The 27130-nt window shown below is 39.6% G+C and overlaps 1 protein-coding gene across 3 annotated transcripts in view; it reads right to left on the reverse strand.

Moving 5' to 3' along the window:
• Positions 1–27130, reverse strand: part of KDTA (KDO transferase A) — a 414892-nt gene that overhangs the window by 294120 nt on the left and 93642 nt on the right. For all 3 annotated transcript variants that reach the window (XM_089383918.1, XM_089383917.1, XM_089383919.1), the window contains exon 3: positions 6523–6565. In XM_089383918.1, the coding sequence (XP_089240044.1) occupies positions 6523–6565 (43 nt within the window). The remainder of the gene's footprint in view (positions 1–6522; positions 6566–27130) is intronic.

Raw genomic sequence — 27130 nt, forward strand, 5'->3', positions numbered from 1 at the left:
TTTTGCAGAAAAAAAAGATAGTGTTCCTCCCAACTGTTGTGATCTGCATGCACAAAGCTTTGCATCACCCTTTGCCACATTGCCATCACTGCATCTTTCCCAACTCTGTACACCTTTACCTTTGAGAAGTATGAAGACAGCTTCAGTTTGTTTGAATCTCCACATGCCTAAGCCTCTGCATACCCATCTTATCCTTTGCTGAGTGCACAGGCAACAGTCCGCTCTACATGATGAAAAAGTTGTGCATGCTCTACAAGCTTTTTGCCTTACCTAAACTTAATCTTCTCTCCTACTCCTTGTGCACAGAGCGAAGTATCAAGCTCCACTTTGGTCGCCTTCATTTCTCCACATTCTTTTGCCTCAGCCACTTTTCAAAGACAATCTAGAACTTCTCCAAGGCATGAATAAAGGGCTTAATGCATGGACATCAAGGGTTCCTAAGCAAAACTCAACCAGAGAAATAATCTATGTCATTGCAAGTTGATTTTGGGTAGCATCGAATGTGCTCTAGCCACGAAATTTGGTGGAGAGGTTGGGACACATAAGATCTCCAATACCCAGAAAGGGTTTCGGCAGATTCTAAAGAGATCAGGAGATATTAAAATAATTAATATATTTAATGGAAAATATTAATGTGTATTAATATGAATCTGTGTAAGAGTGGTCCAAAAGACATGGATCAAGCCAGATCTAATCTTAGTCGTTGATTAGGGACTTAATCTCGGCATTTGAGATGTAAACAAAAAAAAAGTATAAGAGGATGCTTGAGGGGCACTTGGAGAACACACTGAGGGAGACCAGTCAGTTCAATTTATGGAGCGGGGTTTGCTGAGAAATTGAACCAGTGGTCTGGAAAGCAGTCAGGAGGCAACAAGTACGGAACAGAGAGAGGGGAGATCAGCGCAGAAGAAGCGGACACGGAGCCAGAGGAAACCACGCAGAGGCAGCAGAGACTGCGCAGAGCCAGAAGGGCCTACGTCATCCACGCAGAGGCTACAGGAGTAACGCAGAATCCCAAAGAAGCCGCGCAAAGCTTCAGTAGGCTCTAGCGCAGAGGGCTTCAGGCTGATGCAGAGGGTTTCGAGCTGAAGCAGAGGTCAGAAGGGCCTACGCTAGGTTTAGAAAAGTGCTGGAAGTTTGTCTACTTGTGGGTAAGCCAATTTGGCACCTTGTTGTACAAAAAAATTGCTAAATAATAAAATCCTCCCTTGCTGCAGCAGTTTTCCCACATTGGGTTTTCTGGGGACATTAGTCCAAAATAACTATGTCAATGTGTGCATATGTTTGTTTCTGTATTACGGTGTGATATCTGCAGCAGTATTTATTTTAATGTTTGTTGAAGTAATTTCATGAATAACTTATGATGAAATAAGTAGGAAAAGTAAATCAGTTGCTGCAGTGATAGAATTTTCACATGGTATCAGAGCAAGTAATCAGAGACAAAAAGGGAAAATCAGTTATGGGTCGAGACCACGATGCAAAGGCATCCACCTCAGGGGACTCACGCAAATTTTCAGAAGATTGCACAAGAGAGAGAGATTTCGATTTCTCTATGTTGGCTTCCAGGTTGGAAGAAGAAGTGGCGTGCATGACTAGTGCTGCATCATCAGAAGTATGGTATATAGACAGTGGAGCCTTGTGGCATATGACGGGAATCAGGGAGTGTTTCTCAGAATATCGAGAAGAGAAGATGAACTTTCAGATCACCATGGGGAACAAGGCAAAGTGTACTCCAGTAGGAAAGGGTACCATAGTTTTTCAGATAGAATCGGGAGAGCGGTTCCGTGCCACAAATGTGTTGCATGTGCCAGGATTGGGGATGAACTTACTTTCCGTGTCACAACTACAAGGCAAGGGCTATGACGTCTACTTCATCAAGGAAAAGGTATACGTCAAACACCCGAGCTGGAAAAAGAAAGTGCAGATCGGGATCAAAAGTAATCGGTTGTACAGATTACAACTAGAATCTCTAATGGCACTAATAGGCAGTCATGGGGACAAAGACTTGAACGAACTATGGCACAGAAGGATGGGTCACTTGCACCATCGAGCTTTGAGAATTCTCAGGAGCACTATAACAGGAGTTCCGGACCTGAGTACGGAACGAAATGATGTATGCAGGGGATGCGCTGTAGGAAAGTATGCTAAGGCGGCATTTCCTAGGAGCAACCACAGGGCCAAGAGTGTACTAGGATTGATACACTCAGATATGTGCGGACCTATGTTCGTCAAAGCTCTCAGCAGTGCCAAATACTTCCTTACCTTCATTTAAAACCACTCGAGGAAAACTTGGATCTATTTTCTGAAAACCAACAATGAGGTTTTCTGTCGATTCAAGGAGTTCAAGGCTTTAGTGGAGAATCTGACAGGCAAGAAAATAAAAGTCTTGCACTCAGATAATGGTGGAGAATATGTCGATAAGGACTTCATTGATTATTGTGCTAAGGAGGGCATCAGAAGAGAGTGGATAGCTCCCTACAATCCGGAGCAGAATGGGGTGGCAGAAAGGAAAAACAGGACTATTGTAGAAGCAGCTAGGGCCATGTTGTATAATCAGAATATGCCAAAATTCCTGTGAGCAGAAGCATGCAACACAGTTGTCTACGTTCAGAACAGGACTCCTCATCGGGCATTGGGCAAGATTACTCCAGAGAAAGTCTTCACTGGGAAGACACCTGAAGTCAGTCATTTCAAGATATTTGGGAGTTTGGCATATTGTCACATACCCGAAGAAAAGAGGAAGAAGCTGGATCAGACTGCAGAAAAGGGGTATTTGGCAGGATATAGCGAGAACACTAAGGCATACAGGATCTATCTTCCAAGGAGCAGGAAGGTAGTAGTATAAGGAGATGTAAAGTTCATGGAGGACAGAGCTTTCAGAAGATCTCGTGAAATGCCTTCCAAGGAGCAGTCAAAAGAGGATCCGTTGGTCATGCCTCTTCAACCAACGAAAGTGAAGAATCCTTCCTCAGATCAGGAAGATTCTCAGATGAGGAAGAGGAGAGAATAGAAGCACCTGTTGGCAAAGGAATAACCAACAGGGAACTTCGTCAGATTCTACGTGAAGCAGAGAACTTCATCGGACAACTAAGGAACAGTAAAAGGGAGCGAAAAAACCAGATAGGTATCAGGGGTTAGTAGCTCAGGATGTTGAGCTTGCCAGCTTCAAGGAGGCAGCTCAGCATCAGGTCTGGCTAGAGGCGATGGTGGAGTATAACACTATAATGGTAAACGATGTCTCAGAGGTGGTGTCAACACCTCAAGACAGATCTGTGGTAGGTTCAAGATGGATCTACAAGATCAAATATGTTGTGGACGGCAGTATTGAAATATACAAGGGCAAGTTTGTGGCTAAAGGGTATGCTCAAAAGGAAGGGATTCACTATGAGAAAACCTTTGCCCCGGTAGCTAGGTATACATCTATTAGGACCGTGATATCTCTTGCAGCCCAGATGGGATGGGAGATCCATCAAATGGATGTCAAGACGGCATTTTTGAACGGGGTAATAGAAGAAGTATACATTGAACAACCAGAGGGCTTTGAAACTCATGAGAAGAAGTCTCATGTATGCAAATTAAAGAAAGCCTTGTATGGGCTGACGCAGGCACCAAGAGCATGGTATGGTCGAATAGATGGCTACTTGCAGAAGATGGGGTTTGTCAAGAGTGACGCAGATCCGAATCTATACTATATGGTAGCGAGCCACTTATCTTAATATTATATGTGGATGATCTCTTCCTGACAGGATCATCCAGACTCATTGAAGATTGCAAGAAGAATCTAGCCACAGAGTTCGATATGAAGGATCTAGGACGAATGCACTATTTCCTGGGGTTGGAAGTTTGGTAGCAGAAAGGAGAAATCTTCCTTGGGCAAGGAAGGTATGCTACAGAAATCCTAAAAAGGTTCGAGATGGGAGACTGTAGACCTATGGCTACGCCAATGATCACCAACTGGAAGAAGATTGATGCATTAGAAGACAAAAATGTCGATCCCACCCTTTACTGATAGCTCATAGGGTCCCTGATGTATCTAGTCAATACCAGGCCAGATATTTGCTATGCTGTCAACACCCTCAGTCAGTTCATGGTGGAACCAAAGAGGGCTCACTGGGCAGCAGCCAAGCACGTTCTCAGGTATTTACAGGGAACAGTTGATTATGGGATCTTGTACAAGAAGGGGAAGGATATCAGGTTGAGTGGATTTACTGATGCAGATTGGGCAGGAAGTTCAGTGGATCGGAAAAGTACCTTTGGGTACTGTTTCAACATTGGATCAGGAATAACCTCCTGGTGCAGTAGGAAACAGAAGTTCGTGGCTTTGAGCTCGTCTGAGGCAGAATATATGGCAGCAAGCACAGCTTCGTGTGAGGCCATATGGCTCAGAAAATTGCTGGTAAACCTATTCAGAAGAAATATGGAGGCGACCAAGATCATGTGTGATAATCAGAGTTGCATCAAACTCTCTGAGAATCTAGTATTTCATGATAAGTCAAAGCATATTGATATCCGGTGTCACTTTATCAGAGATTGTGTCCAACGAGGAGCTATACAGTTGAGCTACACTCCTACAGGGGAACAAGTGGTAGATATCCTCACCAAGGCCCTTGGAAAGTCAAAATTTGACTACTTTAGGGAAAAGATGGGGATGTTAAAAAACCCCTTTCAGAAGTAGTGTGTTAGAAGCACGAATGAAGAGGGAGTTGCAGTGCAGATGCAATGTTGGGAGAAAGGACCAACAACAGCACAGATGCAGAGGGAGTTGCAGTGCGGATGCAGTGTTGGGAGAAAGGACTAGCAGCAGCGCGAATGCAGAGGAAGCTGTTGTACAGATGCAGCAATGGCAGCAGCAGAGTCATGGGCAGCAGTACAGGAGGCAGCAGTGCAAAGGATGTTGAGCAAGAAGGCCTAGCATCAGCACAGGTACCGATGTCGGATGATCAAAGTAATACTCAGTGAGGAGTATTGCTAGAGCACAGTCCTCGCTAAGAGGGACTGTTGATTTGGGGTAGCATCGGATGTGCTCTAGCCACGAAATTTGGTGGAGAGGTTGGGGCACATGAGATCTCCAATACCTAGAAATGGTTTCGGCAGATTCTAAACAGATCAGGAGATATTAAAATAATTAATGTAGATCATCTTCCGGATTCATCGCATTAGTTTTCTTTAGATCGACGTTTCGAACCAGCAACGGTGGTTCATCTTCAGGATGTGAAAGAATAATGAAAATTGAAGATGAACCACTGTTGCTGGTTCGAAACGTCGATCTAAAGAAAACTAATGCGATGAATCCGAAAGATGATCTACACAAATTTGAAGATCGCAGAAACCTTAAAGATAAAATAATTAATATTTTTAATGGAGTCCCTAAGTCTAAATTAGGGAAAATAAAATATTAATGTGTATTAATATGAATCTGTGTTAGAGTGGTCCAAAAGACATGGATCAAGCCAGATCTAATCTTAGCCATTAATTAGGGACTTAATCTTGGCCGTTGAGATGTCAACATAAAAAAGTATAAGAGGAGGCTTGAGGGGCACTTGGAGAACACACTGAGGGAGACCAGTCAGTTCAATTTCTGGAGCGGGGTTTGCTGAGAATTTGAACCAGTGGTCTGGAGAGCAGTCAAGAGGCAACAAGTACGAAACAAAGAGACGGGAGATCAGCGCAGAAGAGGCAGACGCAAAGCCAGAGGAAGCCACGCAGAGGCAGCAGAGACTGTGTAGAGCCAGAAGGGCCTACGTCATCCACGCAGAGGCTGCAGGAGTGACGCAGAAGCCCAGAGAGGCTGCGCAGAGCTTTAGTAGGTTGACGCAGAGGGCTTCACGCTGACGCAGATGGTTTCAGGCTGAAGCAGAGGTCAGAAGGGCCTACGTTGGGTTTAGAAAAGTGCTGGAAGTTTGTCTATCTGTGGATAAGCCAGTTTGGCACCCTGTTGTACAAGAAAATTGCTGAATAATAAAATCCTCCCTTGCTGCACCAGTTTTCCCACATTGGGTTTTTCCGGGGTCATTAGTCCAAAATAATTGTGTCAATGTATGCATATGTTTGTTTCTGTGTTACGGTGTGATATCTGCAGCAGTATTTATTTTAATGTTTGTTGAAGTAATTTCATGAATAACTTATGATGAAGTAAGTAGGAAAAGTAAATCAGTGGCTGCAATGATAGAATTTTCACATTGCATGTCTCCGAGGGTCCATTAGGAACAACGTAACCATCTAAGTTGATTGACATGCCTAACCCATTGTTATTTTAATTGTAAACTAAAATAATACAAACTTAGCATTGGTTGCTAACATCTACTCACATCTAATGTCCAAGAACTAACTCCTAAAACTAACATTTAAAGCATAAGTACAAAGAAAAAATGTACACTACTTATTTTGTCTATCCTTTCCTTGTTAATTGAACATTACTTGATTGGCATGATGCACACCAAACATGCATCATTTGAAATCACTACACATATTTACTGATTAATTATCAAACGGCCAAGTGCATTTTGAGAAAGCTAGCAATACCTGACAGATAACACCCTTTGGAAGCTTATTTTGGAGAACAGAGCTGCAAGCAAACCAATTAGAACAGAATAGTTCAGCTGTCAATTTCACACTCCACATAGCAAAGAGAAAATAAAGAGTTAAAATTCAAAGGGATAGAAAGAAATAAAGTGAATTACTTGACCAACACAGCCATCTCTCCCTAGTTTCTCTCCAACCTTTGTTTGTGTGTCTTAAATCTAAATATAAGCACGTGTATTGCATGGTCGACATGAGTAAAGCGCTTATAAGCAATTTATAAGCAACACTGCTAAAGCAGTCAATAAAGGGTTTATTACAGGGTGATATTGGCCAAGGAGCTCCTACAACAAGAATTTTCTTAATTTAACAACAGAATATAGGTGATGAAAAAAGAAAACCTTGTATGAGTGGTCCAAGTTATAAAAAAATAGCAGTGTCATCCATACTTGAAAATCTTCAATTGATTCTTGGAACTCCTCACTATAAACAAAGAAAGGAAAAGTTGCAAACAGCATCTAGTGTGAGCTTAAGCTAGTTCAATTATTCATTTTATCCAGTGGAGAGAAAAGCAAAGCTCAATCGTAAAGAGAAAGTGTGAACTGCAGCCATGCGTTTGCAGCATAAATGAGCATTTCAAGAGGATCTACATAACTGTGATATGAGACAAGGCCTTAGGCAACAAAACAGAAAACGAACGCAAACAGATTCCAAAGATAGTTTAGAAGCAAGCAAAGAAGAAGAAGGATGAAACTGTTCTCTCTTGCAACCATGAGACACCCTTCCTGGTCAAAACCCTCTCAAGAAGCAGGCAGCTTGTACCATCTGAACCTTGGGATGGGAGGGAAAATGGGAGTTACTTTATCCTAAATAAAGGTTTGAACTTTGGGGTTTCTATGTGAGACTAAACTGTGGAATTCTTACAAGTATTTGCACCCCTTGGTAATACAGTGGTTGGATTCCTTTTTGTGTTTGGTCTTGAAGGTGTTCGTACATGAATCAGTAGCCTAGTATACAAAACCCATTTTTGGCATTTTTTTTCTCCTCGGCATGACAACATTTCTTCTTCTTCTTCTAATTCTTCAAGTTTTTCATGCTCGTATTCACTGTTAATCTGATCAAGTGGGCTGATATATCTTGGTTGCTTCCTTTTGAGAAGTAAAGCTTCATCCACCTTCACATCAATGATATCAACAATCTTGCACAATCTTTTTTTATAGCATCTATAGCCTTTGCTCTTAGTTGGATATCCTAAAAATATGTCTTCATAAGCTCTAGCATCAAACTTACCCAAGTTGTTATTATTAATCTTGATGTAGCACTTGCTGCCAAAAACTTTGAAGTGCTTGCTTGAGGCTGGGTTTCCCTACCACAACTCATAGGGAATCTTGTCACTTTTGGCTTTGAAGTGCTTTCTTGAGGCTGGTTTTCCCTACCACAACTCATAGGGAGTCTTGTCACTATTTGGCTTGAAGTGTGCTTTATTTAAAATATGAACTATTGTATGAATAGCTTCATCCCAAAAGGTGTTTGGAAGATTCCTCTCATCTAACATTGCTCTAGCCATTTGCTACATAGATTTGCTTTGCCTTTCTACTACTACATTTTGTTGTGGGGTATTTGCAATTAAGAATTGTCTTATTATTCCATATTCTTCACAAAAATCATCAAACTCACTGGAGGTAAACTCCCCACCTCTGTCAGACCTTAGGCATCTCAACTTACAACTGATTTGGTTTTCAGCAAGGGTTTTGAAGAATTTGAACTTACCAAACACTTCAGATTTCTCTTTCAAAAATGCAACCCAAGTCAACTTGGTATAATTGTCAATAATCAACATAAAATATCATTCCCCACTCAAGGTTTCAGTTCTTGAAAAACCAGTTGTAGAGGCCTAGTTGATGAGTTTTCCATAGTCTTGAAGGGTGCTTGAACTTGCTTGTCAATTTGACATGATTTGCAAATGGTATTTCTTGGCTTCGAAATCTTTGGCGAGTCCCTTTCATCCTGCTTTTTGTTGAGTTTCACCATATGATCAAAGTTGAAGTGTCCCAACCTTCTATGCCATAGCCAACTATCATCACGCTTCCACAAACAACACTTCTCATTTTCCTCATTGAGTACATACACATTACTTGCAGTTCTTATTACCTTCACCACTATTTTTCCTGTTTTTGCCATTTTTATTTCACATCCTTTAGAATGAAAGGTGACATCATACCCTTGGTCACACATCTGACTCACACTCAACAAATTGTGTTTGAGTCCATCCACAAAAAGAACATTCGGAGCCTTGCCTCTTCCATTGTCCAAAATAACTATGCCTTTGCCCACGATTTTCATTGGAGCATCATTGCCAAAGGTAACAGTGCCTATCTTATCTTCTCTTAGTGACAAGAATTTACTCTTATCACCAGTCATATTTTTGGAGCATCCATTGTCCACATACCAATGGCTGCCTTGGTTCTAAGCATATAAGAAAATGCTACATTCTTCTTTCTTTTCTTTTTTCATGTTCTGGATTCTTGCACTTGCTTTGTCTGAGCGGCTGATCCGCTTCCGTTTGCTCTACATTCAACTGTCTTATGCCCAAAATTGTGATAGTTATAACATTCAACATAATCTAGTAAAGGAGCAAAAGGATTGTTGCTTCTTGGAGTAATCCTATGAGGATTTACAGACTTGTTGTCTCTGTTCATTGAGGACTGATATGATCCATTTCTGATGTAGTTATCATTAAAATATGCACTACAGTGGACAGCTTTATGTCCAAAATTTGTCCAATAATAGCAATAACCATAAAACAGATTTTGATAAATGAAAGAAGATGGCTTTTGAAGGAAAGATATTTTGATTCTTGGTAGATTGTCCTGACAAGGCCTCTACTGATTCTTGAAGTCACCTTTATGGCTATTTGAATTGTTGTAGTGTGTCCTCCTTTGTTGTTGTTGAGTTTTACCAATGTTGTCCTCAGCTGCCTTGCTGTCATTACCTCTTTTTTGTTGTTGTTGTGGATGATTACATCCTTTGAGTGCTTCAACATAATTTATGGGTTCTTTGCCTTCAATTTTCATGGTGCTTGTCTCTCCTCCATAACCGAGACCAGTTTTAATGAGGGGAGATCTCTGAAGTTCTGAACACTGGGGATTTCATCTAATTTCTCAGATCCTTTGTTAATCTTAGCTTATGGTTGAGCTGAGCTTGGGTCTTTGCTAATTCTTTTGTAATAAACACAACTTCTTCCTCCAGTGTCTCACATTCCTTCCCCTTCTCTTTCCGTTTTCTAAAAGAATGCCTTCAATCTTCTTGGTTTCCTCCAGCTCCACCTTCAGAAGAAAAATCAGCGAGTCTTCTGTTTCATCCGTTTCTTTTCTCTTTCTGCTTCTTGTTCTTTTTCCTAAACCTTTGTATTTCTTTTAAGGCACTAGCTAGTTCTCCTTCCAGATCTACTACAGCTTCTTCTTCATCTAAGTCATAATCATCTTGCCCTTCATCTTGGGTTTCTATAGCCATCAGCATGAAATCATTCATTCTTTCTTCATTGGAAGGTTTCTCATCTGTTGATGTCGCCTAGCACACACACTTAAGTTAGTGTGAAGAAAGCCCTTAACCCACAAGGTGTGGCTGGGTAGCAAAACTAAGCAATGGGGCTATCACCTATTCCCTGTTAGAAAATCATAAGGGCAGAAAGATTTTCTTATTCTTGATAATTACTTGTGATGTTTCTTATTATTACGATTCTTTATACCTTCTTTCTTTTAGTTCATCAAGCAATTACCAAAGTAGCAGCATATAAAACAATAGACACCAGATGTTGGCACTATGCCAGGGCAAAACCCCCCTCGAGGGGAAAACCCAGTCAAGAAATTTTTCCTTTCAATAGTATTCTTTGAGACTCTTCACCCTAGACAAAGATCAGACCTTCCCTCCACACCAAGTCAACCTCCCAAAATTTTGACCCCTTTCCAGCAACTTCGACTAGGCAGCAGCTTCCAGCAACAGAGAAACTCGAAAGACTTTGATCTCCCAATCTAGGACACGAAACAAAGAGAAAGAGGCACCAAAATTTCGCTTTTTCTTTTCTCGTTAGACTTCTCCAAGCTCGCACTTACTTCGGCTTCCCGACAACAGACTTCGCACTTTTCCCAGCTATAAGAGATATCAAACTTCTTGTGAGAGAGAATGTTCCAAACGAATTCGATGTACTTGTATTTATAGACTCCATGTGAGGTCGAATAGTCTTCTTAGGCTGACTTGATCTTCTTCTAGGCCGACTTGGTGTGAAGGATCCATAAATCATATTCGACTCAATGCTAAACATTTTTACATGATTCAAAAGCCCAAGAAGGGTCTCTTTAAAAGTACAATGACTCTATTGACTCTGAATAAATCCTAAACATCCTCAATGGGGACTTTGACCTAAAATATGGTGACCCAAGCATGAAATCCATGACTTAATAAGTCACAATAATAATAATAATAATTCTTTTCTTTATTCTTTTGACAAGTACATTACATGATGACTCAAATACATTAAATGAAGACCGAACCTAGTTACATTTTCCAACACTCCCTCTTAACTAGGGAGGTATTCATCATATACAAGTACAATGGAAGATCTCAAACTATATGAACCATGAAGAACTTTAGGCACCGCAATGCCATGGACTAGATTCCTGACCAAGGCAATCTATCCATTGGTCTCTCAACAATTTAGGCACCGCAATGCCATGGACTAGATTCCTGACCAGGGCAATCTATCCAAATGGGAATAAGATGGACTCAAGCTTTCAGGCTCTCTAGGTACCATCAGCTTACTTGCTAACCATCAATCTAGAAATCCAGGTGTGTCAGAACTCAATGACCAATGCCACCTTTCCAACTTCGGGACCTAGACATCAACACAAAATGTCGGCCACATGTCCTCCCAGGCGACGCTTCACTCACAAAGCCTCAACACTGCTTGATCCAGCAGATCAAGGACCACAAATAGTTGATTTCTAGTAGCATCAGATGTGCTCTAAGTCTCAAATTTTGCAAGGAGGCTTGGGCACATGTATTCCAAAGAACCCAGAAAGCGTTTTGGGAAATTCCACCCAGAAACAGTTTTATTAAAATAATTAATTATTTTTAAAGGGACCCTAAGTCTAAACTTAGGAAAATAAAATAATTAAAGGGTATTAATATAAATTGTGGGTGTAACTTCTAGAAGAAGACGAGGATCAAGCAGAAATGATCTTAGCCATTGATTAGCTTCTAATATGGGTCGTTGAATATCAACGAGGAGATTATTTAAGGAGGCTTGAGGGTCACTTGGAAGACACACAAAGTGAGTTCAGAAGTTCGATTTTCTGAAGCAGAGCAGCTGCCAGGAGAATATCGATAGTGAGCTTGTGTAGTCAGGGGCATGGATAGTTGGGTTGGAGCATCTTCCCCAGAGCCCAGGATACGCAGCAAAGAGGTAAAGAGACACCAAAAGGAGGTAGCGCAGTACCCAGGAGGAGTTGACACTGAGCCAGAAGGGCTCACGCAGAAGCAGCGCCGTCTCCAAGCAGAAGCCTGAATTTGCTGAGGGAGCTGACATTTCTAAGCCGGGAGAGCTGGAAACTGCTCCAGAAGGCAAATCGATTCCCAGTTGAGCAAACACAAAGCCATAGAGGCTGACGCAAGGCCCACGCAGGGGCAGCACAGAAATAGTCGGGGACACGTTGGTTCAGCTGCCGAAACTTGCCGGGTAGAGTGAGGTAATCTCACAAATTTCTTCTGCCAGTTTATTTCTCCATAACTGGATTGCTAGGAGGGCATCCAGAGTTGTATTCAGAAAACTACTGCATAATAATAAAAACCCTCAAAGTTGTTGCATCGGTTTTCCCACATTTGCTTTTTCCGGGGACATTTGTCCAAAAAATACTGTGTCAATTGTGTTGGATCTTTCTCTATTGTTCTGTTCTTGTTTTGAGCATATTATTTAAATGGTGTAGGTTGCAGTGTGTTAGCTTCGATATTTCTTGTAGGAAGTAGTAAATAATTTGTTTCAGAAATTACCAAAGAAGAGAAGCTTAATCAATCGCTGCAGTAGGGATTCTGGTTTACGAAATTTTCACATGGTATCAAAGGAGTGCTGGTGAAGCAAGAAGAACAATGCCAGAGAACCCAGCGTTGAGCACAAGAGGGAGATTGAAAAAGTTCCAGGAAGCAACAGTTTGAAACCCCAGAGGGTTTGCACAGTCCTCGTCGAAGGGCTGAATTTCGAGGCAGTCTCTCTCTGAGTGAGTTGACAGAGAAAAGGGCTACTAGATCGAGATCTTGTCGTGGCAGAGAGAGCAGCACTGAAGCCTCAGCGTGAGGAGAAGCTGGTGGGACGCAGTCTTTTCTGCAGGTTGTTTTGTTGGGCAGAAAGACGTCAGAAAAGAAGGAAGAAGCACAGTTGAGAGAATTTCTTCCTTAGAGGACTTCCAGCCAAGGAGTCTGAATTCTCACTTGCTGAGCAGCAGCGGAGAGGGACAGATCTACAAGCTCCAACAGGGAGTGCATAGGCCAGTCTAGTGTTGCGCAGAGGAGAGAGGAGGTCATTCGACAGTTCTTGTGGCAGAAATGGTGACCAATGGCTTGAGAGATCAGGATAGGTTGGACAGAGCATCCAACTATGTCATCTGGAAGGCTAGAATGTCATTCCTTCTAGATGAGCATGCTCTCAAGACATATGTCGACAGCGTGGTGGTTGTGCCCATAGATGCAGATTCGTTGAAGAAATACAAGGCCGAGATGGCAAAGGCAAAAAGAATGATCCTTGACGGAGTGAAGGATCGTGTAATATGTCACATCGCTAGCAAAGGGATTGCTAAGGAGATGTGGGATGCGTTGTCTAGACTGTATCAAGGATCTTCCGAGCAGCGGAAGATGTACCTTGAACAGAAACTGAGATCTGCTGAGAGATGCCGAAGGGGGAGCGTGTGGATCCATTCCTCATGAAGCTTCAGGAGACCCGAGATGAGTTATCAACTGTGGGGTCTACACCTCAAGATTCCGAGTTGGTTACACTGACCCTCAATTCTGTCTCAAATGAGTGTCAAGTCTTTGTCCAGAGTATCCTGGGCAGGGCGACTTTGCGAGTTGGGATGAGATGTGGGCAACTCTTAAGCAAAAGGAGCTGAGGAGAGATCTAGTCAAGTGTAAGCTTGACAGAAGCAGCAGCACTGGGTTGAAGCCCAAGGAGGAGCAGGATAATGCAGCCCTTGCATCGAAGGGGCAACAGGAGCAGCGAAGGCGAAAGGACGCCTCGAAGATAAAGTGCTTCAGGTGTGGTGAGATGGGTCACTACACACAGTGTCCTCTCAAGAAGAAGGACAAAGATGAGAAGCACAATCCGAAGGTTGCACCCGCGAAGATCAAAGAGAAGGAGTTCGCCATGACAGCCGAGATACCTCCAGGAGGGAGGTGGGCTGATTTGGAGTTGTAGTTCAAAAGAGCTACAGATGGGCAAGATCCCTGAGGAACCCACCTCTTGGATCAATACCTTGCTACGGGAGCCTAGTTTTGTGGTAGCAAGGTGGACTAGTGTCGAATGGTGCACAGGAGTGTCAGAGAGACAGTTGCAGTGGCTAGGAGCACCAGAGACTGAACAACGCAGAGCAGAGTTGGCAGCAATGCAGATGGCACAGAGCAGTAATCAGCAGCAGCACAGTAGATTCAGAGGGTCAACGTAGAGACTAGTTGCAGTCAGACTCCAGCATTCACATGGTATCATACTGAACACAGTCAGTTCAGTAATTTGGGATGTTTTTCCATTACTGATGGAGTAGCAGCAATAGTTTGCAGTGCAGTGGATGTGCCAGCAGCAACACGGATGCAGAATTTCAGAGGGAGTTGCAGTACAGATGCAGTGTTAACAATGGCAGGGTCAGCAGCAGTACAAATGGAGCTTTTGCGTAGCAATTGATGGACAGCATGTCAGACATCAACAGCGCAGAGGACGATGTTATGAAGTCAGTGTGATGCTTCAGATTGAACGCATTGCGAGAGCACATTCCTCGCTAAGAGGGAGTGTTGATTTCTAGTAGCATTGGATGTGCTCTAAGTTTCAAATTTTGCAGGGAGGCTTGGGCATATGTATTCCAAAGAACCCAAAAAGTGTTTTGGGAAATTCCACCCAAACACAGTATTATTAAAATAATTAATTATTTTTAAAGGGACCCTAAGTCTAAACTTAGGAAAATAAAATAATTAAAGGGTATTAATATAAACTGTGAGCGTAACTTCTAGAATAAGACAAGGATCAAGCAAAAATGATCTTAGCCATTGATTAGCTTCTAATCTGGGCCGTTGAATATCAACGAGGAGATTATTTAAGGAGGCTTGAGGGTCATTTGAAAGACACACAGAGGGAGTTTAGAAGTTCGATTTTTTGAAGCAGAGCAGTTGTCGGGAGAATATCGATAGTGAGCTTGTGCAGTGAGGGGTAGGGATAGTTGGGTTGGAGTATCTTCTCGTGAGCCCAGGATACGCAACAGAGAGGCGAAGAGACACCAGAAGGAGGCAGCGCAGTTGCCAGTACCTAGAAGGGGCTGACGCTGAGCTAGAAGGGCTCACACAGAAGCAGTGCAGTCTCCAAGCAGAAGTCTAAATTTGCTGAGGGAGCTGACATTTCTAAGCCGAGAGGGTTGGAAACTGCTCCAGAAGGCAAATCGATCCCAGTGGAGCAGACGCAGAGCCTTAGAGGCTGACGCAGGGCCCACGCAGGGGCAACGTAGAAATAGTCGGGGACACATTGGTTCAGTTGTTGGATCAGTCGGAACTTGCCGGGTAGAGTGAGGTAATCTCACAAATTTCTTCTGCCAGTATATTTCTCTGTAACTGGATTGTCGGGAGGGCATCCAAAGTTGTATTCAGAAAACTACTACATAATAATAAAAACCCTCAGAGTTGTTGCACCGGTTTTCCCTCATTGGGTTTTTCCAGGGACATTTGTCCAAAAAATACTGTGTCAATTGTGTTGGATCTTTCTCTATTGTTTTGTTCCTGTTTTGGGCATATTATTTAAATGGTGTAGGTTGCAGTGTGTTAGCTTCTATATTTATTGTAGGAAGCAGTAAATAATTTGTTTCAGAAATTAACAAATAGGAGAAGTTTAATCAGTTGTTGTAGTAGGGATTCCGGTTTACGGAATTTTCACACAAATCTCTCCCGATCAAACTAATCGGTAACCAGCATGCTATCAAAAACCTTCAAGAGATTTACCTGTACAAACACAACCCCAATGAATAATATACTTTCACATGTACATAATCAAACACAAACCTCCAGAGTCGTTCTAAATGTTGCTCCTCAACTCAGTAAGACTATCAACTGAATATTTGATAGAAGATTCCTCAACTATATACTTTCCTTTCATGCAGCAACATATCCTCCGAAATTCATTAATCAAAACCAAGTTATGCCCTCCTTCTCAACCAAGAAGCATCTCTTCATCTAGACTCCCACTTAATCTTAGGGAGATCTCTTCTATGCAGGATTCCTCAAGGAGATCAGCTTTTTTTCGTCATCGGAGAATCTTTCACGGCATCCAAACATTTCATCAGAGTTATTATTATCCTCGTCATGCTTATCACATCAACGAGCATCTTCACCATATTGAAGATTGTGTACCTACACAACTTAGATAGCAAGTACAACCAAAACTATAGAAGCATGAAGTTAGCCATATCAGAATCACGGAACCATTTTCAACTTTATACATATCAGATACCCAGACTTACAAACAAGAGACATATACTCTTCAACATCTCGCTAGGGACTTTGTCATAAACTCTAGACTACATCATAACAACTTTCATTACATCTAAGGTTTCAATGTTGCTTCCAAAGGTATGACATACCTTACTACAACACATAGAAAACCCTAGAAATGATTCAAACAAATATAGATCTACAAAGCATCTAACAATTCTTCAAAATTCATATGTTATATTTCCACTAGGGTTTCATACAAATCCTAGATTTCATACAAAAAGAATCAATCAAAGTCAATCACAACTTAGTCATTAACATGACCAGCGTCCACTAGGGTTAGTTGCAAACCCTAGATTTCTGATCAACCATCAATCTCAACCAAAACTGAGATTTCAACAATCTTTACACAAATCTCAAATCATCATATTGTCCTCATACATTAGAGATTTTTACTTCTACTAAGGTTCAACTCCAAAACCCTAGAATTCCATTTTCACAATCTCAACAATCATTAAAGTCTCAAATTGTTACATATACTAGACAATTTAACTCCTCGTAGGGTTTAGCTGCAAAACCCTAGATTTCCAAATACTTCAGACAAGGACTTATATTAAATCCTAAGACTTATGACCATCAATAACTAGGTCAACACATGAATCTAGGAATTCATAAGCATATCATATGTCTGACAACATTAATACATCTGACCAAGACCAAGCTAGGGTTTCGACCAAGAGGACATATCTATATATACCTAGAGTTTCATCATCATGCAAAGGCATTTCATATCATGTGTTAGTCAAGACTCAAAGCCACCTTCACAATAATCAATGAGTTGGATACACAACAATATTAATTACACTAGGGTTTGACCAAACAAACACACCCATACCAAGGAAATCATTTCTAAGACATTATAAGGGTCGTTCTTACGCATTCCACCAAACCCTAATGAGTTAGAGTTTCAATATAGGAACATATCAAACCCAAAATTTACCAAAACTTCAAAGGTTCGGGATTTTAGACCTTATCATTCAACCCTAAGTTAGTTTTCCTAATCATACCAAAATCCCAAACATGACATCATCAATAAAAACTTCAAACAACATTTCACAATATCCCTAAGAAATTTAGGGCTTCAAACATTCACATTAGCATACCCTTCGGTTAGGGTTTTCCATAACCTGTCTAGGGTTCTACAAAATCAATTAAGAATATGAGTGGGGTGGGTGGATTTATCAAGAGTTGAATCACCCAGAAAAAGAATCATTATGATTCAATATAGCTAGACATAACAATGTTAGTAATAAATTTTCAAATGAATAAACCTTTAATATAAAGAAATCAATGTATTATAGTTTAAGGCATACCTTTGTTTGTTGACAAACCTTTCCTTGGATAGCTCTCTTCAAGTTCAAACTCCTTGAGGATATATCAGATGTTCTCCTAATCAAGACAATAAAGGGAGAATGATGAATAGTATTTCATATAATCAAAAACTAAATGAGTACATGAAACCAACAACTGAAAGGAAATGAGATACTTATCTTTGGGAGTTTTTGGGGGCTCCCTCCAAAGCCTGAGGGATACCTATAAACTTATAAAACAAAAGAAGAGTCTTATAAATTCTAAATATCATAAATACAATACTAGAATATCTAAGACTAAAAGCAAAGGACTTAATAGAGTAGGTCCCTTATATCAGATTCTTCGAGTTTTGCTTTCTTTCGGTCTCCTTCTTCAGCAATGTTAGCATAATCTCTATCTCTCTTCTTATTCTTTGGATTGTTAGGACAATCACTCTTGTAGTGACCCTTCTTATGACATTGATAGCACTCTATCTTGGACATGTCAACTTTCTTCCTTGGTCCTTTTGATTTCCTTCCTTTGTGTTGAGCAATGTAGGCATTTGATACTCCTTCAGGATTGGCTAATGAGATCCTCAATTCTTCCTTACTGCTGGTAGTCCATAGTTCTTCAAAAGTGGGAGCTTCCTTCCAATTGTTGAGACCTGCAGCAAATGCACCCCAAGAGGATGGCAAACCTAATAGGGCAGTGATCACGAGTTCTTTATCTGGAACAATTTCGTCAATGGCCAAAAGATCATCCCTTCTTGCTATCTTCACAAAGAAGGATGTCACTATGTCTTCTTCAGTCATCTATGTTGTCCTTAGCTTATTCTTCAAACTAGCTACTTGACCAATGTTCTTAATAGTAAATAACTTTGACAAGGCTTCATACATTTCCTGAGCATGATCAATGTTAGCTACGAATGGGACAAAGTTGTCATTTATTCCTTCTACCATCAGATTCATGGCCACCAATTCTAGATCCCTAAATTTTACTTTGTCATCATCACTGGAATCCTCTGTAGGCTTCTTTATTTTTCCTTTGACCAAGTCTAGTACCTTGTTCTTTTCAAGGATGAGGTCAATCCTCTTCTTCCAGGACCTGTAGTTTGAGGCCCCTTCAAGTTTGTTCTCTCCCTTGATTGTGTTAGACATCTTCCTTGAATATAGTAGATTCCTTCCTTGAGATAATCCTTTTGAATAGTTCCTTGATCAAGTGCTTGAGACTGCGTTTTTCTTCCTTCTTCACCAAAGCTCTGATACCATGTTAGAAAATCAGAAAGGCAGAAAGATTTTCTTATTCTTGATAATTACTTGTGATGTTTCTTATTATTACAATTCTTTATATCTTCTTTCTTTTAGTTCATCAAGCAATTACCAAAGCAACAGCACATAAAACAATAGACACCAGATGTAGGCACTATGCCAGGGCAAAACCCCCCTCGAGGGGAAAACCCAGTCAAGAAATTCTTCCTTTCAATAGTATTCTTTGAGACTCTTCATCCTAGACCAAGAGTATACCTTCCCTCCACACCAAGTCAGCCTCCCAGAATTCCGACCCCTTTCTAGCAACTTCGACTAGGCAGTAGCTTCCGGCAACAAAGAAACTTGGAAGATTTCGATCTTCCAATCCAGGACACGAAACAGTGAGAAAGAGGCACCAAAATTTCGATTTTTCCTTTCTCTTTAGACATCTCCAAACTCGCACTTACTTCGGCTTCCCGGTAACAGACTTCGCACTTTTCCCATCTACAAGAGATATCAAACTTCTTGTGAGAGAGTGTGTTCTAAATGAATTCGATGTGCTTGTATTTATAGGCTCCATGTGAGATTGAATAGTCTTATTAGGCCAACTTGATCTTCTTCTAGGCCGACTTGGTGTGGAGTATACATAAATCATATCTACTCAATACTAAACCTTTTTACATGATTCAAAAGCCCAAGAACAGTCTCTTTAAAAGTTCAATAACTCTATTGACTCAGAATAATTCCTAGAAGTCCTCATTGGGGACTTTGACCTAAAACATGGTGACCCAAGCATGAAACTCATGCTTTAATAAGTCACAATAATAATAATTATTATTATTTTCTTTATTCTTTTGACAAGTACATACATGATGACTCAAATACATTAAATGAAGACCGAACCTAGTTACATTTTCCAACATTCACAACTCCCTCTGTTAAAGCTCTCTCCTAGGTAAGTTAAAGGGGGTGGTCCCTAAAAAAAAGTTAGATGAAAATGATATGAGTTTCTAGGAGATCCTAAAGTCAATTGGACTATTTCATGATTATGAACAAGTTCAACAAGTATGATGAGAAATACAAGATATGGAAAAAAAAATATTCTCAATGATCATCAACAAATTCAAAAGATAAACATGTAAAACTAGTGTCTTAATAACTGCTTCAAAATAATAAGCACTTGCTCTAATGAAATAAAACAAGTAATCTTGCAAAACAAATCAATGTTAAATTAAGAAATATTAACTTGCAAGATATAAATTTCAAAAAGATGCCTTAAGCCAAGATACTATCATTCATGTTTGAAAAGCATGTAAAATAGCAATTTAAATAACTTGCAAAATGAAATCAAATGAACCAAAGTTTTTCTTGCAAAAAAAGAAAGATATTGTACTTGTTCAAAGAAAATACTTCAAAAATGAGAATGACAACTTCAATAGATGTTCACCATAACAAGTACATGAGATAAACTTGCAAGTAAGAAAGCTTTAGAAATAAAATGAGTTAGGATTAGATGCACTTAACTAATGTGAAATGGAATCATCTTGGTAAGTTTTAAACTAAATGCATATTCTAAGTGAGAGACTCTCTTTTCAAACTCTTGCCAAAGGGTAAAGATTGGGGTGACTGCAAGGAAGAGGCACTGAGGACGCACTTATCGTCGTTAATAATACCCTTCCCCTAATCCTTACAAGCCATGTGTGTCTTTGTTCCTACAAGAGAACAATGTTGCTTTCATAACTGCAGAGTCACACACTTTACCTTACTCCATACCAATTGGAAGAATTTTCCAAAAAAATTTGGTCCTAAGGTTTCTATTCAACCAAACTTATTTGTGGAGGTGAATTTTAAGAAATGCTAATATGCCTAAATGAGATGCATGTAAGTTTTCCCCAAAAAAACTGTTGATTGCAATGCTTCAAAATATGGACAATGAAATAGTGTTCAACATAAATTGCAAAAATCACTTCAACTAGAAAAATAAAGTGGAAATTAGCCCACAATTGTTGCATGTGCTTCATCAATTGATTGAAAGTAGACAAGTGAAATGAAATGAGACAACTAATTTGCTCAAGATAAAATTACTTCAAGCGAAATATAATGCTCCAAAATTACCAAAACATGTAAGCATAAGTTGACACAATAATGAAGCATATATCCAAATAGTTGTGAATCAATTTACAATTTGAGTGCAAATTGGATAATTCAAAGCTTATCAACAAAGTAAAGTGTTTGCAAATAAATGAAATTGCTCAAAAAACAAGTTGTCAATGTTGAAACATTAGACATGCAAAAACTTGGATAGCAAAATTAGCAAATGAAATGTGAAGTGAGGTTGTGTTAATTTCCAACTAAGCATGCAAGTGGAATGAGTAGGAAAACTAAGAAAATGAAATGCAAAGTCACTCCACCCACAAAGTTCTCCCTCTAAATGAGGAGGAAGGATGCCATGGGTAAAATCTCAAGCTCCCACAAGCAAATTAGATCTTTTATTAATGGTTGCAATAAGTAGAAAGTCTTTTAGAAGGCTACCCAAAAGGTGAAGGAGAACTTTACAAAATAGAAGCTAGAGAAGCTAGAGTCTCCTTCCAAACTATGGCAACCACAATAGCCAATGGAATCCTCTCAAAATCTGAAAATTACAAGCCCCAAAAGGCCCACGACCTAGCTAACTTGCAGTTGTCCTCTAATGCTCACGGCCTCCTTGAAATTGATGCTCAAGTGCTTGAGAGGTCATACAAAAAACAGTTAAGAGTTTTCCAAGATTTCTCTTCAAGACTTTTGTTGCCAAAGCTCCAACTATGGGCTGCAAAACAAAAGAGAGTATTAGTGTAGAGCAGTGTGGAAAAAGTCTGCAAAAAATTGGGATTAAATCCTGTTGACCACTACCGGTCAACTACCTATGCAGTACCCCCCCTTTTCTTTGCAAAAAGGAGCAGCACTTGATCGACGTGTCCGTGCCATCCTGCAGTCATCAGCAGCTTGATCAATTTAATTGTAAACCCAGTCTGCATGTATGAATTGTAAATAATCTTAGCAGATATGAGTCGTTTATGTAAAATTGCCTAGGTGGACCTAACATTCTAATGATAATCTACGTCCCGGAAGGTTTTTCGTCTCACCGATCTATGATCGGCAGAGTTTTCCTTCAGCCTGACCCCAAAGCCGGGATGCATTTTGTTATTAGAACTTTAGGAGAATCCTAGTGTGTTAATCTGCTAGATTATAGTTGTGTCGCAGAAACTGGGTGATTTATGAGGGTCTATGATAAAGGGGTTTTCCCCCTTAAGATGTAAATTGTAAAAGTCATGATGTAATGTGTCTTGAGGGTTGGAAAATGTTTTAAATCCCCTCATGAGTCCTAAGTCCTAGGTCCTAAGTGATGTTTCCAAAGGCTTAGTTCGATGATCCATTTAATAAAATAAATAAAATAATAAAAAAATTAATTAATTATAAAATTATAAAATGAAATAAATAAAAAATTATAAAATAAAGCAAAAACCCTAAATAATAAAATAATAATATTTTGAGTGAATGCATGCAAAATATTATTTTTAATAATAAGTTAACAATTTCGACGGATGAGATTAAGAGATGTCTTGATCCTCATCAACGGTCGAGATCATTTCGACATGGATCACTCGAACTAGCCGTTGGGATCATTTCCTTTAAGTAGGGTGCTAGGGGTCATTTTCAGATCATTGGATCTGTGAGTCTTGTACTGAAGAAGCTCTCTTGTAATCTGTTTTCTGGTTAATAAAAGAAGACTTTGGGATCCAAATCTTGCTGGTGTTACTCTCTGGAAGTGCTGTGAGCTAATTTAGTTTCTGCATATCTTATTTTTCAGCCATTAATAATAGCTTATTGTAGAGTATTATGAGCACAGGTATCTTGTTCACTTGCTAGGGTTTGAATGGTGTTAGGGTTTCTGAAGTAATGGCAGGTATCTCCATTACTTTTGGAGATCTAGCAGCATTTTTGCCCTCTTTACTGATGGTTGTTTTGAGCTGTGCAGAAAACCCTTACTGAAGAAGATTGGTGGATGTTTGGGGAAGTTCTCGGCTGAACCAGCCAACTCCCGCAAGCATTTTTTGCTGAGCCCAGTTGGATTTGATCCTGGGTCTATCATTCAGTTTATTTTTCCTAATTTGCATGAGAGATTTTCTGAAGTTCTTCATAGTGAAAATCTGAAATTTTTGTTCTTTAAAATACTTCTATTCTTATCGCTGAATCTGGCCGTTAAGGGGCCAAAATCTGTAAATTAATCAGTTCTTTTTGGGGTCTCAAATTTTTGTTTTATGCATGTATTATGTTGGGGTTTTTCTTTTCCTCTTGCAGATAACAGGTACACGCGATTCAGAAAAATTTTAAGGGTTCATCAAAACTGCTTTATTCACACCTGCGTAGCCCCTGTCTGCTCGAAACTTCATTATTCAAAGGGTTAATACAATTCAGTGTGGGTTTCTTCACATACAAGCAGTATCCACGCCATCCTGCGTGTACCCAAAGAGAGTCCTCAGCAAAATTTTTAAGCTGGGTTAATTTATATTCTGGGTTCATCTGGCCAGTTAAAAGGAAAAAGCAGCGATTGTCAACGTGTGTCCACACACAGAAAGAAGAATTCTTGAATGAAATAGCGTGGGTGGAAGCACGCATCGAAAGTGTGGTTCTCCTGCTGCCTTTCGAATTGCACAAAAAAATCTGAGGAAATCATTTAAATTTCCCAACGAGCCATCCACGTTAAGAACTCAACGCATCACTTTCAAGCAAAAAATCAGGCGATTGGGACGGAGAACGAGATACATGCAAACAGGCCCATACACGCCGGTGCATTCCGAAATAAACCTCAAACTGTGTCTGCTCATTACCATCGACTGCGTAAGGTTGGGTACGCGTTCATCTTTCCACCTTATGCTTGAAAACTGGGTCTTTGCTTATGCACTGCATTCATCTGCCCGTCGAACAGCAAGATTTGCAAACCTGCGTGAGCCATTTTTTCACGTTGTTGCTACACTTCACTTTGTCGACTGTCAAATAACCTGCAAACACTCATTTCCGCCGCCAAAATCTTCTGTAAGAGATCACGCCCTTTTTCGTGCAGACCAGGTAATGTGTTTTTATGCATGGACAAAACGTATACCGGCTGGTTGTATATGCATAGGTAAGTTTTCATTTTACTGTAGCGTAAACACGTTTTTACGATATAGGGTTGCGTCCATTGTAAATGCGTTGGTTTAGCGTAAGCGTAGGTAATAAAATCGATTTTTTATTTTAGTTACGTTTTCATTTTTTAGTTTTAGTTTCATTTGGTTTAAATAAATAAATAAATAAAAATTATAAAAAAAAAATATTTTTTTTAGGGTTTTAGTTTAGATTCTTAGTTTTAGATTTTATATAGTTTTTAGTTTTTTTTTTTAAATAGATTGAAATTAGATTTTCATTTTTTTTAGTTTTGTTAAATTTAAAAATTAAAATTCATAAATAAAATAAAATTAAAAAAAAAAAGAGACCAAATAAAAATTTCTTTTAGATTTTAGATTAATTTTTAAATTTTGTTTTACTTTTAGATTTTTTATTTTTTATTTTTTTTAGTTTTAAAATTAAATTTTTGTCTGAAAAGCATAAAACATATATTGTGGAAATTTTTGGCAGATTAGCTCAGGGGTTTATCATGCTTTATTATCTTTGCTGAGGCTAAATTTTTTTGGGGCGTGGGAATTAGTGTTTAACATGATTCAATGTTTATCTGAAGATTAGCTGCATGAATGTGATCTTTAGTAAAATTTTTTACGTGATCTTTCGAAATTTCAGTTGCTGGAGTATCATTTAAGCATTTACTTGCATTTGATAAAAATTAATTTGATGATAAATGGTTACTCCACATGGTTTATATCTCTGTAGCATTTGGTAATCAATCGTTTAAACATTAACCCCACAAGGCACTGGTCATTTAACTTCACAAAATCATTTTAGTGTTTCGTGTCTCCCAAACCAACTGGTCGACAGTTGGTCTCTTTCACCTCGTAGGGTCTACCCCCCTTAGCTGCGGGAGACAGGCTTAAACGGAGAGATCGGGGATCAGAGTGACAGCCCCCGGTCTGAGCGTTGTCGTGTCAATCTGCGCGACAACATTTTTTGGCGCCGTTGTCGGGGATACTTTATTCTCGGTGTTTCAACGACTATCATCCTTCTCATTTCTTATCTTTTCATCTGGCCCGGCAACGCCAACATTTTTTGGCGCCGTTGCCGGGGATACTTTATTCTCGGTGTTTCAACGACTATCATCCTTCTCATTTCTTATCTTTTCATCTGGCCCGACAACGCCAACATTTTTTGGCGCCGTTGCCGGGGACAGAGTTCTTCTGTTCCTGGAGTTTCATCGACATTCATCTTCTCATCTTTCTCATCTCTCATTTGAGCTGGCAGATTCAACCTTTGGGGTTATCATTTGGATCTTTTATTGCCTTATTTTTCGCCATATCAATAGCTTCTCTTCTGTTCGTTTCTTGTTTGGGTGGCGACTCCATTTCATTTATTTTCCCAGACAAGAAACCTTCTTCATATCTGTTTGTGGTTCCTTTTTGGATCTTAGAATCAGATTTGTTGTTCAAGTGGCGACTCCACTGGTTTCATCTGTTGACTTTCTTGAGTAGAGGTCTCGTTCTATCATCCATTTAATCCCTTATTATTCATCATGGATTATTCATTTAAACCATGTCGTTTTACTGACCGTCGCCATGATTTTCTGGAGGAGGCCATTTCTAAATTACCTATTTTCTCGGGTGGTGATTCAATCGCTGTTAGAAGACATCTAGGCTTGTTTACTCGCATAATGATCATATATTGTAGACCCCCTCAGTTTAATCATGAAGATATCAAGATGCGTCTTTTTGTCTTTTCTTTAGAGGGTGATGCTTTGAATTGGTTTAACAATTTTCCTAAGGATTCTTTCACTTCTTTACAAGACATTGTCAATGCTTTCAAAGATAGATATGGTTATCCAAACAGCTTGCCTTCTGCTTCTAAAATTGTGCAAAAGAAAGAAAGTAATCCTATTAAAGGTCCAGCTGTTGAAGAAAGATTTCAAGATCAGAATGTGTCATCCACCAGTACTATTGCAGATCAAGTCCATGATAGTGGAAAATCAGGGACAAACGACAATGAAAAGGAAGAGCAAAAGCAAATTATACAAGAACTAATGCTGCTGGTGAAAAATATGGAGAGCAATCAAAATAATTATGTCAATGATGTGAAAACTTTATGCACCCACCTGGAAAAACGTAATAGGGAGATAGAGATTATGCAAAATCAGCATGCTAAAGAAATTGAGGCCATGAAGACTAATCATGAAACAGAATTTAGATTCATGCAAAGCAAAATGTCAAATTTAGAGGAAAATTTGGCGACCATGAAAGCGGATCATGATAGGGAAATTAATTCTATGCAAAACAAGTTATTAATTATGGATGAAGAAATGACTATCATGACGTTTGATCATAATAATCAGTTGGCCACCATGCAAGCAAATCACAAAGAAGAAATAAACTCCATGCAGCATTGCTTGATGGACATAAAGGAAAAGAACGATAAAGTAATAAAAGATATGGAAGAACACCAGGCCAGGCAAATCAGTGATATAAAGGTTGAACACTCTAGTCAGATGGATACCATTAAAATACAGGTTCAAAAGTTTCAACAATGGTCAAAGGATAAGAGAAACCAGGGGACATCAACAGATCAAGAGCCTTCTCATTTGTCGCAACAAGTTCCATCTTATTATGAGGAGGTAATTGGTTCGATTGAAAGATGGCTAATTGAAAGTGATCCAGATAGACTTAAAAATGATAAGGATCAGATGCAGGGTAAAGAAAGACATTTCACGCATATCTCACATACTTCATCTCATAGCTTTGAAACAGAAAGTTACATGTCATCAGTGATACAGCCTGCCACAAAGAAAAAGCGCAAGAGAAAGAAAATGAGAAGAAGATTTGATGCATCAGACGGCCGTGAGCAGCTTGATTTTCGGATAGGAAAAAGTCCTACCATATGCAGAATTGGACATGGCACATCCGACAAGCAGCCGACAGATTTGCCTGAAAGCAGGCAAATGCTCAGTATACACTATATTGAACACATCTGATGCCATGGGGCATCCTTTGTATTGTATTTCTAACCCTACTCCTTGTTTTTCCGCATTTTCATTTCTGTTTTAGGATTAGATTTGCTTTTCTAGATTAGTTAATAAATGAAGAGCTTATATCTTTCCTGTGCTTAATGTTATATGA

Source organism: Pinus tabuliformis, chromosome Q (assembly GCF_031772625.1).
Source record: "Pinus tabuliformis cultivar Carrire ecotype Pingquan chromosome Q, CPIR1, whole genome shotgun sequence".
NCBI classification, from domain to species: domain Eukaryota; kingdom Viridiplantae; phylum Streptophyta; class Pinopsida; order Pinales; family Pinaceae; genus Pinus; species Pinus tabuliformis.